Source organism: Lithohypha guttulata (genome assembly GCF_036872675.1).
Source record: "Lithohypha guttulata strain CCFEE 5908 chromosome Unknown scaffold_3, whole genome shotgun sequence".
Taxonomy (NCBI): domain Eukaryota; kingdom Fungi; phylum Ascomycota; class Eurotiomycetes; order Chaetothyriales; family Trichomeriaceae; genus Lithohypha; species Lithohypha guttulata.
Genome location: NW_027042752.1, coordinates 2,805,697 through 2,832,009, shown reverse-complemented (window position 1 = coordinate 2,832,009; position 26,313 = coordinate 2,805,697). Strand labels below are relative to the sequence as shown.

General features: G+C 48.5%; 11 protein-coding genes across 11 annotated transcripts; 5 read left to right on the top strand and 6 right to left on the bottom strand.

Moving 5' to 3' along the window:
• Positions 1-1,270: 1,270 nt before the first annotated feature.
• On the bottom strand, positions 1,271-1,870 carry LTR64_004822 (uncharacterized protein; the record flags this gene model as incomplete). Its single annotated transcript, XM_064899166.1, has 1 exon — positions 1,271-1,870. The coding sequence occupies one exon, from the start codon at positions 1,868-1,870 to the stop codon at positions 1,271-1,273; it is 600 nt and encodes a 199-aa protein (XP_064755123.1).
• A 1,705-nt stretch (positions 1,871-3,575) lies between these two features.
• chz1 (Histone H2A.Z-specific chaperone CHZ1) lies at positions 3,576-4,027 on the top strand (the record flags this gene model as incomplete). The annotated part of the gene is made up of 3 exons (XM_064899165.1): positions 3,576-3,719; positions 3,777-3,786; positions 3,840-4,027. The coding sequence occupies 3 exons, from the start codon at positions 3,576-3,578 to the stop codon at positions 4,025-4,027; spliced, it is 342 nt and encodes a 113-aa protein (XP_064755122.1).
• Positions 4,028-4,867: 840 nt separating this feature from the next.
• On the top strand, positions 4,868-7,024 carry LTR64_004820 (uncharacterized protein; the record flags this gene model as incomplete). The annotated part of the gene is made up of 1 exon (XM_064899164.1): positions 4,868-7,024. The coding sequence occupies one exon, from the start codon at positions 4,868-4,870 to the stop codon at positions 7,022-7,024; it is 2,157 nt and encodes a 718-aa protein (XP_064755121.1).
• A 1,410-nt stretch (positions 7,025-8,434) lies between these two features.
• Positions 8,435-9,544, top strand: RAD14 (DNA repair protein rad14; the record flags this gene model as incomplete). The annotated part of the gene is made up of 1 exon (XM_064899163.1): positions 8,435-9,544. The coding sequence occupies one exon, from the start codon at positions 8,435-8,437 to the stop codon at positions 9,542-9,544; it is 1,110 nt and encodes a 369-aa protein (XP_064755120.1).
• Positions 9,545-10,028: 484 nt separating this feature from the next.
• Positions 10,029-12,655, top strand: ADI1_3 (1,2-dihydroxy-3-keto-5-methylthiopentene dioxygenase; the record flags this gene model as incomplete). The annotated part of the gene is made up of 4 exons (XM_064899162.1): positions 10,029-10,107; positions 10,156-10,446; positions 10,494-12,341; positions 12,393-12,655. 4 exons carry the CDS (start codon positions 10,029-10,031, stop codon positions 12,653-12,655), a joined length of 2,481 nt encoding a protein of 826 aa, XP_064755119.1.
• Positions 12,656-13,403: 748 nt separating this feature from the next.
• LTR64_004817 (uncharacterized protein) lies at positions 13,404-13,955 on the bottom strand (the record flags this gene model as incomplete). The annotated part of the gene is made up of 1 exon (XM_064899161.1): positions 13,404-13,955. One exon carries the CDS (start codon positions 13,953-13,955, stop codon positions 13,404-13,406), a length of 552 nt encoding a protein of 183 aa, XP_064755118.1.
• Positions 13,956-14,714: 759 nt separating this feature from the next.
• On the bottom strand, positions 14,715-15,845 carry LTR64_004816 (uncharacterized protein; the record flags this gene model as incomplete). Its single annotated transcript, XM_064899160.1, has 2 exons — positions 14,715-15,662; positions 15,831-15,845. The coding sequence occupies 2 exons, from the start codon at positions 15,843-15,845 to the stop codon at positions 14,715-14,717; spliced, it is 963 nt and encodes a 320-aa protein (XP_064755117.1).
• A 2,873-nt stretch (positions 15,846-18,718) lies between these two features.
• Positions 18,719-20,973, bottom strand: CTA8 (Heat shock transcription factor; the record flags this gene model as incomplete). The annotated part of the gene is made up of 2 exons (XM_064899159.1): positions 18,719-20,462; positions 20,513-20,973. The coding sequence occupies 2 exons, from the start codon at positions 20,971-20,973 to the stop codon at positions 18,719-18,721; spliced, it is 2,205 nt and encodes a 734-aa protein (XP_064755116.1).
• A 1,019-nt stretch (positions 20,974-21,992) lies between these two features.
• LTR64_004814 (uncharacterized protein) lies at positions 21,993-22,909 on the top strand (the record flags this gene model as incomplete). Its single annotated transcript, XM_064899158.1, has 2 exons — positions 21,993-22,000; positions 22,060-22,909. 2 exons carry the CDS (start codon positions 21,993-21,995, stop codon positions 22,907-22,909), a joined length of 858 nt encoding a protein of 285 aa, XP_064755115.1.
• Positions 22,910-23,287: 378 nt separating this feature from the next.
• LTR64_004813 (uncharacterized protein) lies at positions 23,288-24,258 on the bottom strand (the record flags this gene model as incomplete). Its single annotated transcript, XM_064899157.1, has 2 exons — positions 23,288-24,139; positions 24,229-24,258. 2 exons carry the CDS (start codon positions 24,256-24,258, stop codon positions 23,288-23,290), a joined length of 882 nt encoding a protein of 293 aa, XP_064755114.1.
• Positions 24,259-24,693: 435 nt separating this feature from the next.
• LTR64_004812 (uncharacterized protein) lies at positions 24,694-26,025 on the bottom strand (the record flags this gene model as incomplete). Its single annotated transcript, XM_064899156.1, has 1 exon — positions 24,694-26,025. The coding sequence occupies one exon, from the start codon at positions 26,023-26,025 to the stop codon at positions 24,694-24,696; it is 1,332 nt and encodes a 443-aa protein (XP_064755113.1).
• Positions 26,026-26,313: the final 288 nt, after the last annotated feature.

Here is a 26,313-nt window from a genome sequence, read left to right as displayed (position 1 = left end):
GTACATAAAGTGGACGATACTCCAGCTGTGAATGTCTACGCATCCTAGCCACGAGCTTCCTCTTTGCCAGACGCATATACCGCGTCCGGAGAACTCAACATGGCTACAAGACCTCTCCAGGTTCGTAATCTTCTGGACGGCTCGGAGTTAAATACAATTCTTTCAGCGACGCTGCAGTTGACGGAAGGTTGCAGCCTCGGTGATGACTGAAGCTACCGAAGTTGCAGTCGTGACAAGCCACAAGCTCATACGACAACGAAACCAGCTGTCAGAACCAGTCATATCGCTGAGCTACTCCTGTACATGACATGTTGCAGAGGCATCAAACAAAGGGTTTGAGTGCAGAGGGTCTTCTCGTTTGGTTCCCGTTTAAGCTGATGTCTCTTTCGTATCATACTAATTACAGAGCTGGCATCTGATACTTTATAGAAGAATCCGGTCCTTTACAACTCCTCCAAATTCATTACCAAGCAGATTAGACATACAGTCCACACAAAGACAGTTCACAATGCGTTGCGGCAATCTTCTTTTCATAAGCACATTGTGCCTCATGATCCCGAGTATTTCGGCCGGACATGGCGGAAATTATCACACGCCTTGGTGTATCACGGAGAAAAATGTTTTTGACTGGTCTGTCGCCATGGTTACACCTGCTGACAACCATCTTGAGGATCATCCTGAGGAAGATTGTGGCGTACTACTCTTCAAAAATATCAAATTCCGATATATGACTCCGAGCCTAGTGACAAAGTTGTATGTACATTACTTCATCCACACCCCGCCAACATCTCGATTTACTTATGATCCAATCCACTGACAGCACGACTGCAGGCAATGTCACCATGGTCCCGAGAAGTCTTTCTGTATAGCCTTCAACGTACCGCTTGGCTTGGGACGCGTATCGAACATTTTAGAAGGATATCTGGACGCGACTGGATTTGAGCTAAAGGACTGTCCTGAGGTGGATGATGACGAACGTGCGACCTGTCCTCCGGGTTATTGATGTTCTATATGGCAGTCATTGGCTCTGCTTCACTTTGAAGGACTCCTGAACTTGGAATATGGGCTAAAGAACGTGGACAGCACCACCCAGTACATAAGGATAATAATATCCTTCTTATATAGAATCTGTCTTGAACGATCACTATGACAATTAACCAGGATTGGTTAGTCATCAAGCATTCGTCTTATGCGGGTTTTCTGTTCAACCCAGATTGGCCTAGGCTAAGAAAAGACGATAGATCCTAAGTAAAACTTGCAACAACCCCGACTATACAACAAACAAGAACGCTCTCGTCAAACTTTCATCTGCCTTGCCTTTACAGCCCAAGAAACCCTTCCTTGCTAGCCACTCATTAATCATATGGTAGACCTTCTCATCCGCTCCGATATGCAGGTTCAATGCGTGTCCAAATCCTGGAACAATCACACTCTCGACTTCACTAGCACTAAAAGCTTTGTAGGATGTGCTATCCCTGTCAAACCGTCCAGTACACGTACTCGCGCAAGCGATGAGATCCTTCTCTCCCTCTACGTACAAGACTGGGCCTTTGAAATTGGATGCATTCAGGTCGCCTAGTAGGCCGAAGGAGGCGAATTCGCCAATCGAGAAAGGCTGTTTTGTGTTTTCTGCGTCGTCGAGGATCGCAGGGTCGAAAGCTCCATACGCAAAGAAGCTATACTGATTAGTCCACTTCGACGGCCAGGTCAAATAGCCGTGTGTATATTGGACGGCAGGGAATTTGATAGGATCGGCAAGATTAGTAATCATGAAGTTAATATTGGCGGCGAACAAATCTGTGCCATCGGAAGGAATGTTATAGGCTGTCAGTATGATACCATCACTGAGAGCAGGGTGAGAAGCAACCATAGCGTTTGTGAGGGTAGAGCCGAAGCTGTGACCCACATGTACGATCTTAGTAGGTGCCTGCTTCAGATATGGAATCTTGCCAGCCTTAGCTAATGTTGTGATCTATATAAGGATGGCGAGTTCGACTGAGCTCTGAACTTCAGTGTATGGGTCGGCGAGAGTGGATCCAGATATGCCGAGACGGTTGTACGACAGAGTAGTGTAGCCTGCTGTTGTGGCTGCATTGATATAGTTATATTGAATATCAGACTGGTCTCTGGAAGGATAGAAATTCTAATAGGAGGAGTTGAACCCAATACCATGAGTCAAAATTTGAAGTGTGGTGAAGGGCCTCTTCCTCTTGGGAGCGCAAAGATGCGCCTGAGCTTCGTAGGTAGCGGTAAGGTTTTTGAGCCGAGGAGTAGCATCGGTCTGTACACGGTTCGTGATAGTAGTGAGCAGATTCGTAGCCTGATACTGGTCCTCCAAGGGAGCGAATGGAAAGACAGCTGTTAATACATCTGAGATGTCAACACGTAAGGTAAAGATGTGACAGGCACAAGGTTCGCCTCGTGTCCTCCTGGTAGATCCGGGGCGTGCCAGAATTATTGAGGCAAGCCCGAGAGGAAACAGTGACTTCGTAATATCTGTAGAAGGAGATTCAGCTCCGGTGATTGAAAGGATTGTCCAGCCGTAGGTTTGATTACTGGATTTGCAGAACTGTGCATCCTTCTCCCAGAGATACCCGCGAGATGGGTAGCATTGTATGCCTGTTGAGAGATTCAACAATGTATGCACAACTTCAAGGGGTGATACTGGTCATAACGTGTGCAGATACTGTCAGCATACACCTAAGCAGAACCATTCATGCCTGCAAACGTTAGGCAAAGACGTGTCATGTCTATATGCAGTCTTCTTTGGTTTCACGTTTGGCACGACCGTGACTCTCGTTTCCTTTAGGTGGGAAGACGTGCTTTCTGGTGTAGAGACCAACACGTCGGCTTGAGGCTCTGTTGCCTCTCTGAGTCAATCTGGGTACCTGAGCCCTGTCGTGCCGTTTGTTTGGAGCATATTCGCCGTATAGCAGTATGCAACGCATCCAGAAGACCCAGCTAGAGATGCAGACCTTCCTCGTAACGATGGTAGAACGACAAGACGCGATGAATGAACGATTATCAAGGATAGATGAAGGACTATCAACGAGCCGAGGACGACTTCTAATAATGGATGAACACCTTTCAGAAATGCTTAAACTAACAAGCCGGAAAATGCGTACTGTACGACTGCAACAGCTCGACTACGCAAGGCAGACCCTGCAATCCGTCAAAAGCCTTGAGAGGAACATTTGCAGATAGTGCCCATATATTCGAGCTTGACACTATGCCTTGTCTAAAGTTGATGAGTTGTGATACTAGAACACGGCACAGAGTAGAGCGACCTGATCGGGATCAATTCCAGTGAATACCCAAGCTTCCCAATGGATGATGTTTGAACCGCAGCAGTTAATGGCGGGGAGCGTACCTGAATGCCAAGCTGGCGTGAAGTCGCGACGCGTCAAAGCGCGCTGGTCTGGTAGTAGTGGAGCAGATTGCGGTCTTCTTTTCGCAACTGAATTGTTTGTTTACCCTACTCAATAACCAAACATGGTCCAAGCCTAAACTTTGTTCACTCGCAGGTTAAGCTCCCTTTCGAAAGGAAATATCACATCCTCTATACAGTCGCAACCATGTCAGCAGAAGATACTACAGCTGCACAGCAGCCATCCGAGATCAGCGGAAAGAGCAAGGGAAAGCAAGCTGAACAGGTTGAAGCTGGAGACATGAGTATGGATGATGACGAGGATTCCGCCGAGGATAGTGGTGTAGAAGAGGTACGCACTCGTCTATTCGACAGCTCAGAGGCAAGCAGAACACTAACGAAACCATAGGCTCCAGAAGGTATTACCAAATGACTGCGATCCAGAGAACTGGCCACTCCTAACTGTTTACAGAAGGTGAAGATGATGACTTGGAAGAGATCGACCAGGACAATATTGTGGGCGCCCGTACTCGAGGCAAGAATATTGATTGGGCAGAGGCTGAGCAGAAGTTGAAAGACGACGGACAAGATGCTGCAGACGACGATGAAGATGATGATGACGACGATTTCGTTGACCCCGACGATGCTATGAAGGATTGAGCATGCTCTGGCATCGCCGTTTGGAAACCTTCAAGGACGACTCGATGTCCCTACAGCACCTAAAAGTTGGACATTGTCCCTATCCCACAAGCAAACAAATGGCTTGGAAAGATATGTTGTTTTGAAGCTGACATCAATGCATTGTGCATCGATACGTTCGAGAATATACAAACACGTCGCTCAGGATCGACCCGACGACCCGTCTACCTTTCCAGCCAGATATTCGAAATGAAGAGTATGAGAACAAGGAACGATACGCAAACGTTCCTGAGGAAAATGCCATCAGAAACATCGTCTATACGCTTCATAGCTTCTCTACACAGTACTTCCCACCCTTTGCGACGAGTTGGAAACTGCACCTCTTTTTCCTACCATCCAACATCCCTCTCAATCTTTCTTTTCATACGTGCAGCGGCCAGGTCCAATTTCCATGAAACTTCGTGCTCGTGCAAGACCTTATGTTGATGCGATGGTATTGCTGTTCTGCCATTGGCTTACCTCTGACACGCCGGAACGAAAACTGGACCTCGGCCGAAGATCAATTCCGCGATTCTCGAGCTCCGTCCTGCTAACTGAGCTACAGAAGGATTCACGTTCGCATCTACAATTGAGAAAGGCGTAAAGTCCGCCCGGAGTTCTGAATCTCAATATCCTGGAATAGCCATCTTCGCAATTGACACCGTCGTTATAAGACTTACCGCAGCGCCAAACCATACCTGCTACCGTGGTGGAGCCAGTAGCGTTGACAGGTAGAGCACGGCTTGGCTTAATCTGCATCTGTGACCTGCCCAGTATAACCAACACAGTAACAACACCCTTCGAGCCCAATCAATATACACCATGGATCCAAACATCATCCCTCGCAAGCTCTGGGAACACCCAGACATCCCATCAACACAACTCTTCAAATTCAAGCTCGCAGCAGAACGCAGCACAAACAAGTCCTTCCCAACATACTCCTCCCTCTACGACTGGTCCATAACCCACCAATCCGACTTCTGGACCCTAGCATTCAAACACTTCCCCATTGTCTACACAGGAACCATTCCCAGCCCATGTTTCGACGAAAAAGCCCGGATGGACAGTGTCCCAGCCTGGTTCAAAGGCGTGAAGCTAAACTTCGCGGAAAACATCCTGTTCACAGGTGACTCGCAAGGCCGAGCCACGAAACGGGGCAAGGAAGACGATAAGATCGTGGTCAGGCAGGTGAGAGAAGGCTCCTTCGACGAGCCGATCGTGACTCTTACCTGGGGCGAGTTGCGAAAGCGTGTAGGACGGCTAAGTAACGCGATGCGAGCACGGGGTGTCCATAAAGGAGACCGTATCGCGCTTGTAGCGAGCACGAGTATCGATACATTGACTGTTTTCCTCGCTGCGACGAGTCTTGGCGCGTTGTTCAGCAGCAGCAGTACGGATATGGGTGTTAAGGGGATCTTGGATAGATTATTGCAGATCCGGCCAAAGTTCTTGTTCATGGATGACGCGGCGGTGTATAACGGGAAGACTGTGGATTTGAGGGCGAAGATGAAGGATATTGTTGCGGGGATGGAGGGTGTGAGTGAGTTTGTGGGTGTTGTTACGCAGACGAGATTTATGGAGCGAGGGCCGGCGGATCTGGCTGAGGTGCCGAGGGCTCAGACGTGGGATGGTTTCTTGTCGGTGGCTAGGGGTGATGATGAGTTGAGGTTCGAGTCTTGTGACTTTGACGATCCTATGATTATTGTTTACTCCTCTGGCACGACTGGGCAACCGAAGTGTATAGTTCACAGAATCGGAGGCGTTGTGCTTAATGGGCACAAGGAAGGAAGATTACACAGAGAGATTGACGAAACGACCACGCAGCTACAATACACTACGACAGGATGGATCATGTACCTTGGCTCGATACAGGCGCTGTTGATGGGTGCCAGGATAGTCACGTATGACGGAAGTCCTTTTTTGCCACGACCAGATGTTTTCGTGAAGCTACTGGGGCAAGAGAAGGTGACGCATTTTGGAACGAGTCCACGCTATCTGCAGACGTTGCAGCAACACAATATTGCGCCGAGGAAGACCGCAGACCTCAGCTGTATGAGAGCTGTGACGTGCACGGGTATGGTTCTGAGCAATGCACTGTTTGAGTGGTTCTACGATGTTGGCTTTCCGTCTATTGTGCAACTAGATAACATTTCTGGTGGCACCGATCTTGCTGGCGCTTGGGGGACTGGTAACCCTATTTTGCCTGTCTATATTGGTGGCTGTCAGTGTTTGAGCTTGGGTATGCCGGTCAAAGTCTTCGACAGCACAATCGAACCAACAGAAGAAGAATTAAGAAAGGGCATACCAATGAAAGGACGTGAAGTGAACCAGGCAGGAGAACCTGGTGACTTGGTAGGCACTGGCGCATTCCCAACCATGCCACTGTATTTCTTTGGCGACGAGGACAAGATCACTACTCCAGGAGGTGCACGAGTTGGGAAGAAGTACTTTGACAGCTATTTTGCGAAATACGATGGTGTATGGACACACGGAGACTTCATCTCGATACACCCAAAGACTGGGCAAGTCGTATTCTTGGGCCGAGCAGATGGTGTACTCAACCCAAGCGGAGTACGATTCGGCAGTTCCGAGATCTACAGTGTGATTGAGAAGCACTTCTCGGATACTGTATCAGATAGCATCTGTGTTGGCCAGCGGAGACCACAAGACATCGATGAGAGAGTGCTGTTGTTTGTGTTGATGAAAGAAGGACATCGCTTTACACCCGCGTTGGTCAAGAACGTCAGGGCCCGCATTGCGGAAGAAACAAGTAAACGGCATGTTCCAGCATTTGTGTTTGAGACACCTGAGATACCGACCACGGTCAATGGTAAGAAAGTTGAATTGCCAGTGAAGCAGATTGTCTGTGGAAAGAAGGTGAAGCCTAGCGGAACATTGGCAAACCCTGGTAGTCTGGAGTTCTACTATAGATTTGCTGAAGATGAAAACCTGAGGGAGATGGAGCAGGCCAAATTGTAGGCTACACAGGCTGTTCGCAACAGCACGTGCAGAGATGTCGAAAATAGAGCATGCTAAGTAGACGCGTAGTCAAAGACATCTGGAAACCCAGCCACCAGGAATTGCCCTGCTGGCGCTAGGTAAATTTGCTCTTGACCAATGGTATAAATGAACAGAATCTGATGAGATAGGATGTCTGTATTGTCCAATGGTAGGTCAGCAAGCAAATTCTGGAGGTTGTTCTGATCGTGTAGGGATCACAACCGTCAATGAGACAAGGTTTCGGTATCAACATGCGACAGGATTGTTCTCAATTCAAATGTCTTCTTCTAGAAGTGTATAGCTTAGCAAGAAAAAAGCGCTCCGATTAGGCCAGTGATGTCTGTATATACAGAATGTTTGACATGCTCCTACCTTCTTGGAGGCTCAAATTTTGTATTTCCCCGGCAGAGAATGTCCTCACTCCAAGGATGCGGTGTCCAGCAGGTCTTGTTCTATCGTTTGATTCCTTCTTCGTCTCTCGGTAGGGTCGTCTCTTATTTCAACACCTGGTCCTACAGCATGTGATGACCGGTGTTGCGGCCATACCTGAAATTGTTAGCACTGACCTTTTGAATCATTATGCTAGGCACATACACTTGTTTGACTCCAACCTAACCTGAACGCCCATTCATGCGCCAAAAGCTCACCAAAACCTAACATCATACCATTCACAAATGGCAAGAGTAAGTTGATCGCAGCTCCACGTAATATAGACCAGACAGTTGGAGGTTGGTATATTATTACTGGCTGCTCGCCATTGTTATTGGACGATTGTGGTGGAGAGGAGGATGGTGGTGACAACGATGAGTATGGCTCGGAGTCTGATGGTAAAGTCAATTGCGACGATGATAGATCTTGCGGCGGGGAAGGTGGTTGATTGATATTGTCGTTGTAGCTTGACATATTTGAGCTCATGGGCAGGTACGAGGTGGGTAGGGTCTGAGTGAAAGTCGTGGTAAGGCCCTAGTATGGGTCCGCCAAAGCTCAAGACGGTATCCGCAGTCTTTTAGATCGATACAGTAGGGGCTTGAAAACCTGAGACAGCGACTGATGGACACTGCTTGTTAAAAGAGATGTACAGTTCTGGTTGAGGAAACCCCAGGCTCAGGCACAAATCGAAGTTATTGGAGTAGTACCACTATTGCCCACGGGAATCTTGCCCGAAAGCACGGGAGAGCTTGGAAGGATGTCAGAAGACCTTGCCTTTTGCGGCCTAGTTTCTTAGATCGCGCCTGCGAGCCGCGTTTTGGCGCGTTCAGATCCAGGCTGCGTCATACGAGCACTTTCCATTCTATTGAGTTCGCTGTTCCTTCAACATCCCAGCACTGTTCTTGAGCTTTTGATGTTCGTCGTGTTGTTCCGAGGGTAGTCAATAAGTTACAACACACAATGCCTGCTGCACGACCTACGACTCCGCCTCGGGCGACTGTCCCAGCTCAGGCACAGTCGCCACTAACACCAGAGCAGGTACGGCGCATGGAGATCAACCGACTCAAAGCAAAAGCACTACGAGAGCAGAGAGAGGCCGAGGCTGCTAGTGTGCCACCATTGTCTAGACAGAACAGCAGCGTCGCTGGACAGAAGCGCAACTTCGATGCATATGCTGGAAAATCTGCGGCTGCACCTGCACCTGCACCTTCTTCTGTCCGAGATGCGAAGAATAGGCCGCTAGACGATATCAAGCCTATCCGTAGCACTCTAGGAAAATACATTGAGTACGACTTCTCCAAGATGACTGATACCAAGGGTGGTTTCTTGACTGCAGAGGATGATCCCCATAACAAAGCAATGCGATCAGCGGAAAAGGATATGAAACCTGCACAAATGACACAGAAGGATTGGGAGAGGCAACAACTGCTTAGATCGCTGCGCAACCAGCAGGCAGGACCTTTTGAGCCTGGTATAAGTGCTATGACCATGAAGGACGAACAGACTAAGAAGTGCAGAGAATGTGGCGCGTATGAGATCGACTTCAAGTGGTCAGATATCTTCGACATTGCCGTGTGCAACACATGCAAGGAGAAATTTCCCGAGAAGTACAGCTTATTGACCAAGACCGAGGCAAGAGAAGACTATCTCTTGACCGAACCCGAACTGAAAGATGAGAAATTACTGCCACATCTAGAGCGACCGAATCCCCACAAGTCGAACTGGCACAACATGTATCTTTACCTGAGACTTCAAGTAGAGGCCTACGCCTTCTCCGACAAGAGATGGGGATCGTCTGAAGCTCTCGATGCGGAATTCGAACGTCGACAAGCCGAGACAAAGCGACGGAAAGAGACCAAGTTCAAGAACAAACTGGCCGACTTGAAGAAGCGGACACAAGTCGAAGCTTATCGTAGAAACCGTGCTGGGAATAGTAGTCAGTTCGGAGACGATTTAGGCGACGGTAAGCATATTCATGACTTTGGTCGTGCTGTAGAGAATCCGGACAGCGGCATACCGGTAAAGCAGTGCCTGGGGTGTGGTCTGGAAGTAGAAGAGTTGGAACTGTAGCAAGCATCGTCTGTTTCACAACAGCTGCATCTAATCTTGACGCTTGAGTTCCATATAAGCATGGGTGGACAGAACCAGAATGTAGAGATCGCAAGTCGTGAATAGAACGTGGGTGGCTCCACGCCAGTTCCGTTTAGGCAGGCCTAAGGCATGGCGAGGGCGCTAACATGCTTGAGTCTGGTAGGTCGAAGGCTCGCCGAAGAGATGGAAATAGCGATCTACTGCGATCGGCAAGCACCAGAAGCCAGCTTACAATTGATACCACACCACATCGCTTGCTCGCCTGGAATAATTCATTCTGTGCTCTCGTAGCAAACCGCAAATTCACTCCTTAGCAGATCGGATTACCAATTTACAGCACGAGGATAACCAGTACCGACCACCCCTAAACCTTCACAGGCACCTCTGTAGGTGCTGCTCCGGTCGCACCAATTCTACCTGGAAATGCGCCCATGATATCTGAGTTGAGTGGAAACTGCGCGAGATGGCGTGGCAGAACGCAGGAGGTGGACAGACGGGAAATATGGCCGAGTCCAGTGGTGTTCAAGCATACACCCTGCAAGGTATACATCTCTTCGTTCTCAGCTTTGTCTGTGTCTGACTTTGTCCAGGTGTGATGCGCTTCCTGCAGACAGAATGGCATACCCACGAACGCACGAGGAACGCCTGGGAAATCGAGCGCGAAGAAATGAAGAAGCGCGTAGCGACTCTAGAAGGTGAAGCACGCAGCTCTAAAGGTCTACGCGGTGTCCTCGAGCGCCAGATCCGCATGCTCGAATTTGCGCTGAAGAAGGAGAGGGAAAATGTTGCGAAACTCAGGAAAGGCGAATTCGTTGATTTCTCTAAAGACTCGAAAGAGCTAGCTCAGCAAGAGATCGAGAAGCTCAAGGAACAAGGCAAGGGTGCGTCTCAGAAGCCACTATGCATCCAGAAGACTGACCCTATATAGTTATTGTGCCCAAGGCTATAACCCAGTTCGACAACGAGATTGATGCTGAGAACCATCTCTCACAAGGCATTCGCCAGGAGAAGGAGAGGGAGAAATCCAAAAGTTTCCTGACACAATGCTCGAACGAAGTATCTTACTACGTCCTGCCAGGCGTCAAAGCTATGACCGAGTATATGGATTTACCAAGTCTCAACCACGTTGCAGGACAGGGACAACCCAGCCAACAAGAATTACACGAAGCATACGCTCAGATACAAGCACAGAAACAGCAGCACAGAAATAATATGCAAATGGTAAGGGAGAATGTCCAACCCTCACAGCAATCCGTACCAGCCTATACCGATTCCACGCCACTTGTGCGTTCTAATACTCAAATTCACAACAACCAATTACCAGTACAGGAACCCGAACGGAGATTTGTAGAAACACCCATAATAGAAAGTCGAAAAATGCCTTACCAAGAACAACAACAGCAACATCCTCAAGAAGAGCAGGTCGAATCTGTCTCACATAGTTTTGATGGCTACGGCCGACAACTACCCACGAAGGACGAGAATACGCACGCGAAGATCACTACTAAGAACGAGGCGGATGTGTCTGATGGATGGGATTTTGATGACGCTCCACCACCCATACAACCTGCGTCAGAACTGCAGAGTTTGCAAAGACCTGACACAGAGGCATTTCCTTCTTCGATACCCTCGAAGTCTCCTACACGCTTACCAGGATCGCACAGGAGAAGGAGTTCTGGCGCAAGGCGGAAGAGCTCCGATAGTACTGATGTCGGTGGCTTAACTAATAATTTGAATGTTGATGCATCACAGTTCAAGGTTCGGTTTGCAATGCGAGGACATCTGGACGTCGTTCGTTGTGTCATCTTTACTGGAGGTGGTAGTCCTGCTGATCCTGAATTTTGTACTGCTGGTGATGACGGGACCGTCAAGAGATGGCATATTCCAGCTTCCTATGGCGCGAATACACTAGGCGAGGATCTGGATCGAACAGCACATTTCACGCACAGGGGACACAACGGTTCAGTATGCTCCTTAGCTGCTTGTCCTGCCTCGCTCACCTTTTCGAATGGTGGTCGCGTTGCAGGTGACGGATGGATCTTTTCAGGAGGAGAGGATGCTAGCGTAAAAGTTTGGGAAAGAGGGCGGGTCGACGCAAAAGCAAGCTTGGAGGGTCATACAGATGCTGTTTGGGCTCTTTGCGTCTTGCCATGCACGACAGGCTCTGTGCTTGGCGAAAGGTCTGCATCCCTTGGCGGTCCTGAAAGGATATTACTCGCCGCAGGTGCTGCGAATGGCACGATCCTGGTTTGGGCAGTATCTGCACCACCGCAAGCGAATACCGTCTCAACTGGCTCAAATCGTGGTACAAGAGGTAGCAGGAGAGCGAACTCAATATCAGCGGGCAGCAACTTTCCTAGCTCACCTCAACCCAGCATAGCCAGCAATACACCTTTCAACTATAGCCTCGTTCACAGGATAGAACGACCCGACCGTGGACCACCAACATCAATATCGCCTTTATCACCAGCAGGCACAAGTTTTGTCGTTAGTTACGGTGATGCAAGCGTTCTTATTTTCGACACTAGGACTGGCGACGAGATGGTCGGAATGCAGAGTCAAGAGACCTATGATGGAACACCTAATACTAGTATCAATGCCGTTGTTGCCAGCAGTACTGGCTTTGACACACGAGAATCACCACCACCTCAAAGACGTGGCAGTATGGGCGAGGAAGATGTATCTCACGGGCCAACAGGTGGTGAAGGTGGTGTGGAAGGGTTCGTCATTGCTGGTTACGAAGATCGCTATATCAGGTTCTTCGACGCTAATTCTGGTAAGTCATTTCTTTTCGATCGTCGGAGTCAACCCTCTAATAAGTTCCTAGGACAATGCACGTATACTATGCTTGCTCATCCGTCAGCCATATCCTCACTTTCACTCTCACCCGATGGCCGCGAATTGGTCTCGGGTGGCCATGACGCCAGTCTGAGATTCTGGTCCTTAGAGAAACGCAATTGCACACAAGAAATTACGAGCCACCGAATAATGAGAGGGGAGGGTGTTTGTGCCGTCGTTTGGAGTCCCGACGGACGATTCGTGATTTCTGCTGGTGGAGATGGTGCTGTCAAGGTCTTTTCTAGGAGTTGATCAACATTTAGCGTTGCAGCAACGATGAAGTGAAGAAAGCATGATTCGAAGAACGGAGCGAACAAAGCGAGCAAGCGGAAACTATGCATGCATCGGTTGGGGGAAGGTGTTAATTTCGACTTTCTGTGGCTAAGCATCGCCGTGCTATGTCTCTGTACGTATGTATGCAATCGGAAAATATTTTCACTGCTTCTAGCAGAACACTCACGGAAGCAAGTGCAAGACGTGCTCTTTCAATGTAGCACATCGAGTTAGAGTTCAGTGGCAATCACAACACCGATTTTGACTCTGGTGGTCGTACCTACCCTCTGATCTCTGCCATAGCCGCAACGCTGCCGAAAACTCTGCTCGGTACTCAAGATGGAGCGGACCTTTACATTTCATCCTAGTATCGTCTACGATTCGTGTGATGCTGATTACTCAAGCCCGCCACGACATACATCTGACGCATCAGGAGCACGCACAGCATCTTCACACCTACATCACCTTTGCCTCCACCGACATGCTTTGAGTATCTGTCTTGTCGTCTCCTGAGTTCAGCAGGCGGAAGTGTGGGAGAGAATGCACATTGAGGAAAGAAGATTGCATCAAGAGAGCATGATCTCGAAGTTATGAAAGCTGACCGTGTGACAATTTACTAGACTGTCACGGTAAATCTGCAATTCCACCAAAATTCCAAACAGTGAGACTATACAATACATACCTCAACAGCAGATATGGTACCTCTACCAATAAGTCTTACTGTTCCTCACGCCGCATTCAAAGCTTCCAACCAATGGCGCCCATTCCACGGTCCATCTCGATATATCGCTTTCTTCCCAATCTCCAACCAAACACTTCTCGCCTCCCCTTCGATAGTATCGGCAATTGGCGCTTTATGCTGGTTCCGCAGTTGATACACCATCTCCGCTCTCTGCTGTGTGGTCATGGCACAGATTCTCAAAGTGTTCTTTTCATTCTCATCGACTTTACCGCTAGCCTCTTTCTGACCACTACCATCCCTCCTCACCTCATCAATGGGCGCACTGCATTTCGGACATTGATATCTCTTGGTGTTCACCCGAATGCCGACCCAGCACTCTTCGTGGCAGGCGACTTCACAGTTTACGTCGACGTGGACTAGGGCGACGTCTTGGTCGCCCCATTCTCGACGGCAGATGAAGCATATCTCGGAGTGTTGGCCGCTGAGGTAGCGGTTGTTGGTATGGTAGAGGGCAGGGAAGCGAGCGCATCGTCGCTGGGTTGCGTCGAATGAGCTGGAGAGGACGGGCGGGCAGCCACAGGAGTATGATTCAGGCATGGTGTGCTGAAGGGAACGGAGACGCGGTATCTATGCGAGACTGAGTACAGGGGATACGTTATGTCAGACTCTGGTCTGGCTGACGTGCTTGGTGGACAGGTATATGCTTTCTGCGCGTTCCTTCGCTAAAACAGAAATGTCGAAATGGACATCTCGAACTCTGCAGAAGAACCCACGTTTCGACACAGAATGAGTGAACCATTCGTTCTATTCGGTTGTTCCTCCGATCTTCCAGAAATAACACTTGGCGAGAACAAAGAACCACGCAGTTCTATATCTCGATCGTACGCATGTGCCTAGTGGTAGTAATTTTGGGAGAAGAACAATGACACCAGTCAGCTATGACCAACGTCGTTGTTTTTCATTGTCACGACGGATGGTTCTAGGCTTGGGCCATAGCCACTCCGATGAGTCCTGATAGGTGTTTGTTTTGTTCTCTCAGAGGAGTACGTAGTGGTTCTTTCTCGATTGTGGATGGGAAGTAATACACATTTGCTGATCTGTTTTGTCAAGTGGCTAGGGCCATGGTCTTCTGGCAGGGCTTTGCTAGATTGAACGACCATACACCCGAAGATGAGTCATTGTCAGTACTAGAAGTTAGTAGAGATTATACGTCCACAAACAGTGCTATGCGTAGCGCTTCAGCCAACAAAAAGAGTATTGAGCAGGAGTGAGCACCTGCGTGGCGGGTTTTTCGAGGTAGGCCACAATGATTGCCCTGAGAGCCCTGGTTATCAGAGGACCAAAGTCTCGTATATTCTAGACCTCCTCAGCCTCAGCAGCCTCCATCTTTCTCGCATGCGCCTTCCTCGCCTTCGCCTTCAACAGCGCACGCACATCATCTTCACTCTGTCTCGTCCATTCTGCTGCGGTCTGGTAGCTAAGTGGATACAACGGTATATTAGAAGACGCCTCCGGATAATTCGCATACTCGTTCATCGGCGTGCTGATAAGGACATCCAGATCATCTGCTATTTCGTTGCAGTATGATTCCAATGGTAAATCATTGACATCGTTGCCAAAGGGGTTCTCGATCTCCTGTCCGATCATAGCCAGGCCTAAAATGATGTAGGCTGCTAGCATCGTTGCTGGAATTGTGACGAATCCGAGTTTGCGGATCAGTTGGAAGGGGAGAACCATGATGTACATCCAGGTGATTTGGGCGATAGAGATGGTATAAGCAAGTGGGAGCGGTGTGTTGAGGATACGTTCGGCGCCAGTGAGGATGTCGGCCATGGTACGTACGTCGTTCCAGAAGAATTTGTGACATCCGACGATTTGTTTGGTTGCCATTGCTTTTTCGAAGTAGGCTGATAGATGTGCTAAGATCTCGTGAGGCAGGTTGCCTAGATTGTCCTCGGAACGCTTGATCAGCTTTCGTGGATTGGAATGTGCAAAGGTCAAGCCTAGGTATTCTCCGACTTGTTTCATAGTGGAAGGTTTTTTGTGTTTTAATTTCGATTGATCTGCATGGCTAGCGATTGTAGTGCTAGTTATAGGTGCTACGAGATATTGCAGATCCGGGTAGTCGATAGCTGGCTCGAATCGCAGACGGTGCTTGAGTGCTATAGAGAATGCAACAATGAGGTTGATAGCAGTAATCTTTCCCAAAAGGTCCTTCATCTTTCGCTCGGAATCTTCCTCATCTGTACGTTCCAACATGTTGATCCAGACCAGTCGGCCGAGGTTACGTGATGTGAATGTGAGCTGCGACCAATATCTTCGCCCTTCGCTGTATCTCTCGTAGGCTGTGGAGGAACGGAAGGAAACAGCAAATGCAACAACAAAGCCGAGGACAACAAGCAGTACAGTATCCACGCCTGATGACGGTCAGTATTTCGTCTGTAGGTCAGAGAATACACCGTCACAACGTACCAATGTCGGAGACATATTTGTGAACAAGAGTTACAGCTGTGGCCCAACAACCGACGAAGACTAACGGTAATATCATTCGTGGCAATATGCCACCATGAAGTCGCATAAAGAGTGGTAGTTTTGAGTGTTTCTGTATATCACGAGGTCCCTCGAAATAATACATGGTACGCCTATTAGACATCTTTGAGCCAGCTGTTCCGAATGGGTCAATCGGGCTATTCGAGCGAGTCGACGATGTAATATCTTGTACGACCACTCTCGGGCTCTTGGACTCGTCTCCAGTTGATATCTTGCCTGACATCTTGAAGAAAACAGATAGGATGTGCGCTAGCAAGAAGACTGGCAGCTTTTTCTGATGTTCGTATGGTGAAGGTGCTTGTGCTCTTTGTTGTTCTCGGGAACAGGGACAAGACAGTTCTTAAGTAGCCAGTGAACCGAAGCATTAACTCACGTGCAATTATTTGCATCTTCGAGAAGACATGATAGCCAAGACCATGTCGTCGACTAAGAAGAAAGAAAACATGGCGGATGTCTGCGGCTGAATCGGAAGCAGTCCCCAAGCTGGACTTATTGAAACGGACTCGCCGTCGTTGACATTATAGAAAAGTCTAGACCATGGTCCAAGAAAGGTGATTGAGCACACGACACACTTTGGTTGATGAGCTGAAAGAGAGACTTGACCCTCCAGGCGGGTACGGAGCCACGCCATGTCGAATCGTCTGGATTCGGACACGTTTTCACCACAAACGAGATTGAACGCCCGCCAAGAATGAGAAACGGATTTCCACCCAGCCGTCGCCGGCTCATCTTGCGCTGTGGCGCACGGTCTCCGGCATGTATATATACTGCATGTTGGGTCGGTGAAGATAGAGTGGTGCGCACGGTGCAGCCATGTACCCAAAACGTGATAGGGGCTCGTATTGAAGTTGTTACTCTCGGAACTGCCTTTCACTTAAGTAGCGCTCAGACGCTTAAAGTGGCTTGGCATTACTAACTGCTTTAAGAACAACATCAAACTTGATCATTATCATCTGGTAGGTACTTGGTGATCATAATCAGCAGCAAGGAGGATTGGAATTGTCTGCAAAAAGCAAGTGTGTTCTTCTTTCCGAGGGCGTCATGGTAATGCCATATCACAGGTGAACCACGAAGTACCTGCCCGACAAGCGACTCCGAGTCTGTCAAGTGAAGCTTTGTCCTTCACTTGGTCATCGGCGAACTGATACCCAGACATTGATTTACTACAAACTGCCTTTCGCTGAGGCATAATAGAGCACGACGGACTGCTGTTGTCGGCATGCTTCTCAGACGACCTGTTGTAAATGCACTGGCACATCCTGGATGAAATGATGCTTGTTAGCTGCTCATACGAAGAAGTTAGCAAGCATTCTTCAACGGGTTTTCTCCAAGTATTGCGTGGTATATGTTGGCTGGAAAGGACATGTTGAATGGACGTATAACTTGAGATGTTTCGATCGTGGCTGGCGAGGTTTGAATGATAGGCAATGCAGCCTGTCGAGCTTCAGTGAGGCTGCATCACAGGTAGGTAGATGGACGTCAAGCATCGGAGATGTCAATGCGTATTTCAAGTGAAAGTGGGCATCCAAGTTTGCTTGTCTGCACCATGCAACCCTCTACGTCACTTAGATCGAACGATGCTCGTCTGGCAAGCACGGCTCGTCAAGTACAGTACGAAAGTGCAACTTCTATCTCTCTACTAACTTCGAACAGTCCTAACACAAACCTCAAGACTTTCAACAACAAACGCGATGTGTCAAAAGCACGCATTCCAACCCCTTCTCATGCTTCTGGCCCTCATCACTATCACTCTCAGCCTCGTCGTGCTCTCAAGCACCTCGAACCCCAGCATTCGTTCTGCATTCGTCGTACAAGACCACCCCGGCGACACAACACATTCATCCGCATCTACGACAATGACACGTTGTCGTATTCAATCGCCGTGGTCTACCTCACGATGGTATTCACACCGTCTCGGGCCACGACAATGCTGGTGCATGTGCCCACAACTTTCTTCACAAGCTCTCAACAATTCTTCTCATTCTCTGGGACTATGAACATAACTGCCACTATGGTCCTGACCTTAGTGCTTGCGTCACGTTCAATTTAGAGCTCGATCCTTGCGGTGTAGGCGCTGTGCAAGACTCTTATTCCCAGAGCATGGAAGGTATCGGAGATCTCAAATGCGAAAGAGTCGGCGAAAATGCTGTGTGTCCTGTGCTATATAATCCTCCTAAAGATTCTTGGTTGTGAAGACCATAAACGCACTCATTTCGTAGTGGTATTGCTTTCTGTGGCAGTGCTAGGCAGGCAGAAGAATGGTTCACTGGCGCGATCCTTATACCATCGACTTACTATGATAAGCACTTGGAGTATTCGGTGTATCCTTGGACTTTATGTGGGCGAAGATGCTGGTGCCGCCTGAGTACAGCGATCGCATACTCAAGACTGGTCCAGCGTGGCGATATCTTCATGGGGACAATGATCAAAGAGCACAGTCCCGTCCTTTACAACCAAGAGATGCAAATACGACGACTAATCTCCATTTCTGTGCCTGGGCTGGTGGTTTGGTATTGTTGTATTATAGTTCACTGGACCTCTGGACTTCCAGAAGACAGTAAACACTTGTGGTGTACACGATACCAGCAAGGCAAATCTACTGCAAGTCCGACTCATCAAGATAGAATCACAATATCATTTCTACAAACCGTGCAATCATGCTTCGTAATTTCGTTTTTGAAATGCCGTGGGTCAACAGCTCACTGTTCACAAAGACCCAAATGAGAACTCCTTCTTCCACTCAAACTTTCTCGCAGCAGATCACAAACAAGAAATAGAAAATGCAAATTGCTGGAAATTCCTGGAGCTGTCTAGGACTTCCTCCTTCTCTTCGAGACGTGGCCATCATAGTCACCGGCTTCACTACCGTTGTTTTTGGGCGTAGGAGCCTCGCTGCTAGCGAGTGACTCTATCCTCCCTTCACTCCCTGTGCCGTTATACTGATTGACATCGAGAAAATTGTTATCTATACCGTTTGTGTCGTCCACGCTCGCAAAGAGCGGATCGTCGTCTGTGAAATCATATGTAGCGGTGGTGCCATTGCCGTTGTATGCAGCGTTGTTCAGATTAGAAAAGTCGAGGTTGCCGTTCACGTCGTTGTTATAGTCGGAGAAGTAGTCATGGTTGCTCAAGAAGGAATCAATATCGAGTGGGGCGGGTGGAATATCTTGACCATCTCCTAAACCAGGTATGCTCCCAGTAGGCGAAAGAGGTTGTAGAAGATTGGTGAGATTTTCGACGGATTTTTCTTGAGCTGCCTGCAATTGTTCGAGATGGTCAAGGTCATATTTGGTAGAAGCAATCTTCTTGTCGAATTGTGTTTGTGTATTGGAGCGAGCAGGACTGCTTAGTGCCCTCATATCGCTCCCACTACTCTGTGGTCTTCTTGACTGCTTGTTGAACATTCGAAGCATATTGTCACGTTGTGCAGCGTCAATGGGAGTTGTGCCGCCATTTTTCTCAAGGTCATTGAGAACATGGGAGAAATCTGGAGTAGGAGTGCTGGCACCAGAATTACGTGCGTTCGTGTTGTGTATCAAAGACATCATGTCCTGCTGCTGTTGGCCAGTAGAGGAACTATAGTTTCGAGTGGACTGGTCAATCTCTGGATCAAAAATCTCCTCAACGTGGGCAGATTTTGGCGATGTCATGTGGGACGACTTTCTGGATGGTCTCGACATGGGGCTTGCAGCAGATGCAGCGGGTGACATTGTCTGGGCACGACCCTCGGATCCATCAGTGAGCAGTAGACGCTGCTTCTTGTAGGGTTGTTGGGCTTGATCGATAGAAGTACCTTCCGGCAGGTTGAAGACGAAATCATTGACGTCCAGCACGCCACTCTTGCTGTCTTGGTTGACGGCATTCTGAAATATCTTTGCAATGTCTTGAGCACCTTCATGGCCTGACAGACTCCTGTTGTACAGGGTGGCCAGAAATGTGAGAATAGCGTTGATGGAGCTTTCATGCCGCGAATGTTTATTCTGATAGTCACTGGCCTGGTCAACGAGTGCATCGTGTTCACGCTTCAGAGCGCTTAGCATATGTGCAATTTGACCTTGTTGCCTGCGTATCATTAACAACTCTCTCTGCACGGTGCTGAACTGTTCTTGAGTGAGAGCATTCCCTGATGGTTGACCTCCCTCTGTCAATAATGGTCGGGCAGGAAACTGTGTTGAACCATTCGCCTCCTCCACATACTCGTCATCCTCCTCATGCTCTTCGGACTTGCCACGAGACTTCTTGGAGTTGGCAGACTGGTTCTTTGGTTTTTGTATTAACCATAAAAGGTCAGGGTAACCTTTCCGGAAGAAGGGGTTCCAATATTCCGATGGACTCTTTGCCTTTCTCTCGCTCGCACGCATCGAGTTGTCTGATAAACCCACTTTCTTGTGGAAGCCATACATATTGAGCTGTCGTACGAAGGAGGCATAATTGTTGTGCTTGAACAGCTCCGGGATGAGCTTGTTCGCAAACTCGTCTTCATTGAGTACGACGAAAGACTTGCCGTCGTCGGCCCATCGAATAAGATCGGTATTCCTGGGATTTTCCAAAAAACTGTTTCTCTGTCAGCTGGTTCTTACGAAAGTGTATAGGCAGGTACGTACCTGTGCAGCTTCATCACAAAGGGAGGTATCTGCTTTCTATTAGACTGTGAATTCTTCTTTGCGACTTGTGCTTTCGCAAGCAGTTCGTTGATATCGTCACTCCATGATATAGCCGCCTCTTGCTGTTGCTGCTGTCGCTGCGTCGGTTGGCTTTGTTGCTCGGTAGCATACTGGTTGTTCTGCTGCGGTTGATGGGCAACCATCTGAGACATGGGTCGACGCGCGAGTTGGTTCGATTGATTAGGTGGTGGTGGTGCAGCTTGTGGTGGGTATTGATTCGTGGGCAGGTTGAATGCGGACTGGTTCAGGTATGAGCTCGGATCCTGTCCATTCGCTCCCCAATTCAAGAATTGGTCATCGGTCAACGGTTGACCTGCGCTCTGATAACTGTTGGGTACCTGGTGAAGCTGGGCAGGATATCTCACAGGCGACGCGCCTGGTGCAGGCCTCTTCCGCGACATATTTTGTGGAGTCGACATGAATGAAGTAGCAGTATAGGAACTGACTGAGCCAGTCTATCGGCCCGGTCAGGCAGCTCAGATGTGGTTATTCTAGAGGGGTCTTGTCCAAAAGTACAAGGATGAATCTGGAAACAGCTGATCCTACAGCAACTGTGCACTTCTCGACGTCGAATCTCGATTATACTGGACGCGGGCAGTAGCGGTCCGGGCAGGTACAGTCTGCCTTGGGTTTTGTGGTGAGGATGACCAATGTGACACAGGTGTGTCCGAGACCGTGTCTGGTTCTCTAGCTTTGTGGAAACAATAGTATTCTGCGACAAATGTGTATACAGCAGCCTCTTGTGGTATTGTCATCGAAATACTGCGGCAGACATTTGGATCTATCTCAGCCTATGTCATCGCTCAGAATCCAAACTAGCACTAGTCCGTTTCTAAAGGTTAAAGGAAATCCGAAATCACGACCTCTCTTCCTTTGAATCCGTCCGTGGAAACATTAAGTGCTCCTCAATACTATGTCTCGTCTGTGTATACATGATTCCTGCTGGATCGAGCGATGGACAAGAGTCTCCAGCGGATGATGTTTTTACAGTGCAGGTGAATGAAGCTGATATGGTTGAACACCCTGATATCGCTCTTGAGTTTACTGACAGAGCACTGAGAAGAATCATTGTGAGCTCATATAAGGTCGTTGAAATGGTTCTATGGTAGAGAGACATGTACCGAGTCCCTGGGAGATCAGGCTCTTTGCATGGCAAGTACGAATAGCTGATCATAAGCCAACACAATTCTTCAAGCTTGATGAGACACGCGGCACAATCAATTTGCATTTCATGCTCCCTTAATGGTGATTGCAATGTTCTTCTAGTCCAGTCACTCGATCTAGTTCTGAAATTCGCTGGTCACTACTCCCAGATGCACACCACTAAGAATACTTTGCGCCAGTCTACCACATCTTTGCCCCCGTGCTTATCTAACCTCATCGCATTGATCTCAGCCCACAATCTTATCTACGGTTCGGCATGACAGTGTAAGTACGACGATGGTCAATGGCATGTCTGTCTGCAGTTAATTGACGTTTTGAGTTAGGACGAGCAGACTAGACGACCTCGTCAAGTGTGCTCGAAAGGGTGACCTCCGCCGTGTTTGTAACAGCCTTGATGCGCGCAGAGATAACATACGAGAGTCTATGAGAGAGGCAAAGCAACGACTTGCGAATGGACAACATTTTTCTCACAAGTTGAGCAGCGATGTAGCCGACCTCAAAACCATACTCGAGCATACGAAGTTCGCTCTTGCTGCCAAAATCATTGATGCCCATGTTGACTCCATCGCTGAAGCAGAGCAATTCCTGTCAGATCACAGCAGAAGTATGAGACCTCTGACGAAGTCCGAGAGGCAGAGCAGCAATAAGGATCGAATTGCTGCACAGCGTCTCAGGAAAACAATTGTCTCCCTAGATAAGAGGATAGCTGATCCGTCTCAGTACGAAAAAAGAAACGCGGAGAAGACAAGATTACGAAAACGAAAAGCGATTAGGGACATTCAGGAAAAAACCAAGAAAATTATATCGATACTGAGTTCGCCAGACTATATAGCCGACGATGATCTCAGAACACAAGGCAATGCTCTCGTCGAAAAGGCAAAACGTCTTGTTTCAAATCTCCAATCACAGTTGGGACTCAATGATAATGCTCAACCAACATCTGAAGAAGAACAGAGCCAGACTAAGTGCGCTAGCGATTCGAAGGATGATGACTACTACAACGACATCGAGCAGGCTTTGCCGCGAAGTGCTTCACCTTGCCTTTCCAAAACACAGTCGTTCACATCAATGACGATTTGGAAAGACGCTCTTGCACGAGACACCTCCCAGCGAAAGAGCAAGACGGAGTGGTATACATCTGAAGGTGACTTTGGCCTGGAACATCTGCTTTAGATAGGTAGACGGAAGAGCTCTTTAGTCTGGAGAGATGCGTTTAGAAAGAGACGTTGAACACGCAAGTGCGATGCTGATAGCATTGTGCACAGAAGGAGAAGTGCTACGGGCTGTACAACATCTATTGTACTATGAGTCGATTGTTTTCAAAACTACCAGAAGAGCTTGTGATATTGTGGTGTCTGGTTACCAACACTCGAACCCTTTCAGATCGCAAGATATCCAGCTCACCAATTCGGTTTTATAGCCTGGCCTGTCCTGACGAGAACTTCCAAATCCAAGCCAGGTATTGGACATCCTCCTGCACGCTATAAAAGTTATATAACAATTCCTGAAGCGACCACTCCTTGGACTTCCTATAACCTGACTCACCACCTCTTAAGCAGGTAAGATATGTTCTTGAGCAGTAAAAGTCGTCTCATTGTCGCTCTCCAACTTGATGTCCTCATCGCCCTCCTCATCATCTCCATTCACTTTCTCTGCATCGATTCCGTTCTCCTCCATTGGCAGACTCGCACCATCCAAATCCCTGTCCTCATCCAAGTCCACTGCTGCCTCGCCCACCATAACTCCTCCTTTCTCCTTCTCCGCATCCCTCTTAGCTTGATCCGGATCAAACAACCCGTCGAGATCACTATCCATATCCTTCGCCCCAGCATCCTCACCAGAAGAACCCGCCTCCTGAACATACGACTTCGACCGAGACTTGGAACGTGCTGGCAACTTTCGTCGCTCAATCGTGTTGAATCGGGATACAAGAGGGATATCAGCTGCCACTTCGGTATCAGTGTCGGCGTTGGAGGCTTCTGCTTCGTCTTCAGAGGTTATATTCGAGGCCATCGTTTCTTCGTCGTCAGAGTTTCTGGGGAGTTTGCGTTTCTTACCTCCTGGTGTTGTTTTTGGTCGTTTAGATGGTGTTGAGCTAGGTGCTGTGGTAGCGGCTCGTTTGAGACTCGATGGTGTGTTGGCATTAGAGCCAGTCTTTGGTTTTGGAGTCGCGGGTGTGTTTGGTGTAGCAGGCGTGCTGCCACTACTAGGAACAGTACTGGTATTGGTACCTGGTTTGATCACACAGCCGTTCCTAATCTCTTTCCGGATTTCTGTAAACTGGTATGGGATCATGCGCGAGGTAGGAGTGTCGCCTAGTGGCCATGTTTCGCGGATCTTCTCGATTTGATCTGGCTTGGCTGTTAGGATGGAAGGATTGAGCTCACAGAGCTTCAAGAGCAGCTGGGTTTTAGAGAGGGTTAGTGATTAACTTGAGACGTGCGGCGTAAGTAGAGAAGAACTCGAAGGGAATCTTTCTGTGATATAATTACCGTGTATCGTTCAGCAAGTCCCCACTTCATGATTGTATGACTACGGATTTTGAAATAGGACCGCTGTATATGAGAAAGCAATAATGTTGTGAGATGACTGAGTGTCTAGTTGGTGTAGTCGAGGTGTGCTAAAAGTGTCCTAGGAGTGAAATTAGTAGACCTGAGAAAAAGTAAGCTGATAAGCTAGGTTGACACAAAACAACCGAAAAGCCGTAGGATTCGTAAACAAGCAGGACTTGGTGAGGCTTCGTTCAGTGAAATGCAAAAGCTGGAGTGAAAGTGGAAGTCAGTCTGCATTAAACAGAACAGAGTTATCTGAGGTGTTTATTGATGTCCTTGTGTTTTCACCTTAGCCTTACAATAGTTGGATATTATCTGCATAGAATCAGCATATCCTTATCCATGCCCATGTGCTTCAACCAGATATTCCGAGAACGCTTGTAGTGAGTAGTGAATTGCGATCGATTACAACCTAGACTGATATTTCCTCCACAGCTTGAACCCATAATATGCAATAGCTGATCCAACAGCAGTTCGATACACAAGAAATGCGACAATTGCAACATTCAAGTTGTGATAGTAGCCCTCAAGTAACCTGCCGATAGAGTCCTGAGGATTAGAGCCAATTCCTAGTCCCTCAATCCCAGCTCCATTCTTGGACTTCATGCTCGTTGGTTCGCCTTCTGTTACGGCCCTTGCGTATGAAGTGGCGTCCATGGCAGTCTGACTTGCACGTCTTCTAGTCTTCTTACCTTTGTTGTAAGGCCAGGTACCAGTGTTCATATCATGTGCATTGTTCTTGCGCATACTGCGGGTGAAGAGCCAGACAAAGACCCGTAAGTCCAAAGGTGTGAAAGTCGGATACTCCCACAGTCTGACAGCGTTGTATGGTGGAAGCATATCTAGAAAATCAGCGAGGACACCGAGCGTCAACCCCCATAGCATCAATGGCTGCAAATGAGCCAGGCCTTGGTTCGATGAAGGAATACCGAAAGCGCCTTCAGCAAGGCCAGTGAAGGCTGATTCTCCTTCTGAGGGAATAAAGCCAGGCACAGACGAAGCGAAGTGGCTTTCAGAGGGAACAAGCTTGACGGCCGACAACATCATCTTGCCAACCAAACACCTCAAGACGAATTGCAGAACTGGTCCACCCTGCTTGGCCATACGACTAGCCGTATCGACATATTCTCGTGTGCGTAACTTGGGTGAAAGAATTGCGCGCAAAGGTACCCAATGACACGAGGCAACTTCGTCAGGAGAAGGTCTCGGTTGAGGTGTTGTCTTGCTGGTATAGAGAAAGACAAATGGACACAGTACCATTAGCGGTACTCTGCCAAATGTTGTTGCAACGATTCGCTCAGGCAGATTCCCAGCTTGCAGCACGTCTCTGGAACTCAGGTCGAGTCCGACTTCCTCCCTGGTCTCACGTATCGCTGCAGCTCTGTCATCTTCGTCTTCAGGATCACGCTTCCCTCCAGGCAGTGCGATATGCCCGGACCATCTATCTCCTGCTCTTCCCGCTCGCTTGATGAAGAGGACTTCTGGATCGCCGTTTTGTACCCATTCTTGCGCAAAGAAATCGTCGATGGAGTCAGGCTGTGGTTCGTCCTGTTGAAGATCTACCAGTGACTCGTTCGGTGCTGGGACTGGCTGAAACGCGGTTCGGACGCGAATGATGATGGCGACGCTGGCTCGTTTCTTGCAACCTTCTGGATTGTCCACATGCGGGTATGGCAGACCCTGCAGATTGTTCAGGACCGGCTGTAATTGTGCAAGTATTGCCTGTGACTCTGCCATGGTAGGTTGGCAGCAGAATCTTTGTCGCTCATGCCAGTAACTACCGCATTTGTCGTCATATTACGAACAGACCTGTTTGTTGCCTTATACGCACAGGGGTCCTGCTCTCCGAGTTTACGTGATAGCCTGATTAACCAGGCATGAACATCAGGTCGTGGTTTCGACCGATGGTCGTCCGATCCTGATCTTGTTTGTCTTTATGCACATGAACTGCTCCATCAAGCCTAATTCCATAGCTGTGAAATGTAAACTACTTCAAGAAGGGCCAAGAACTTATGCAAGCGTCCT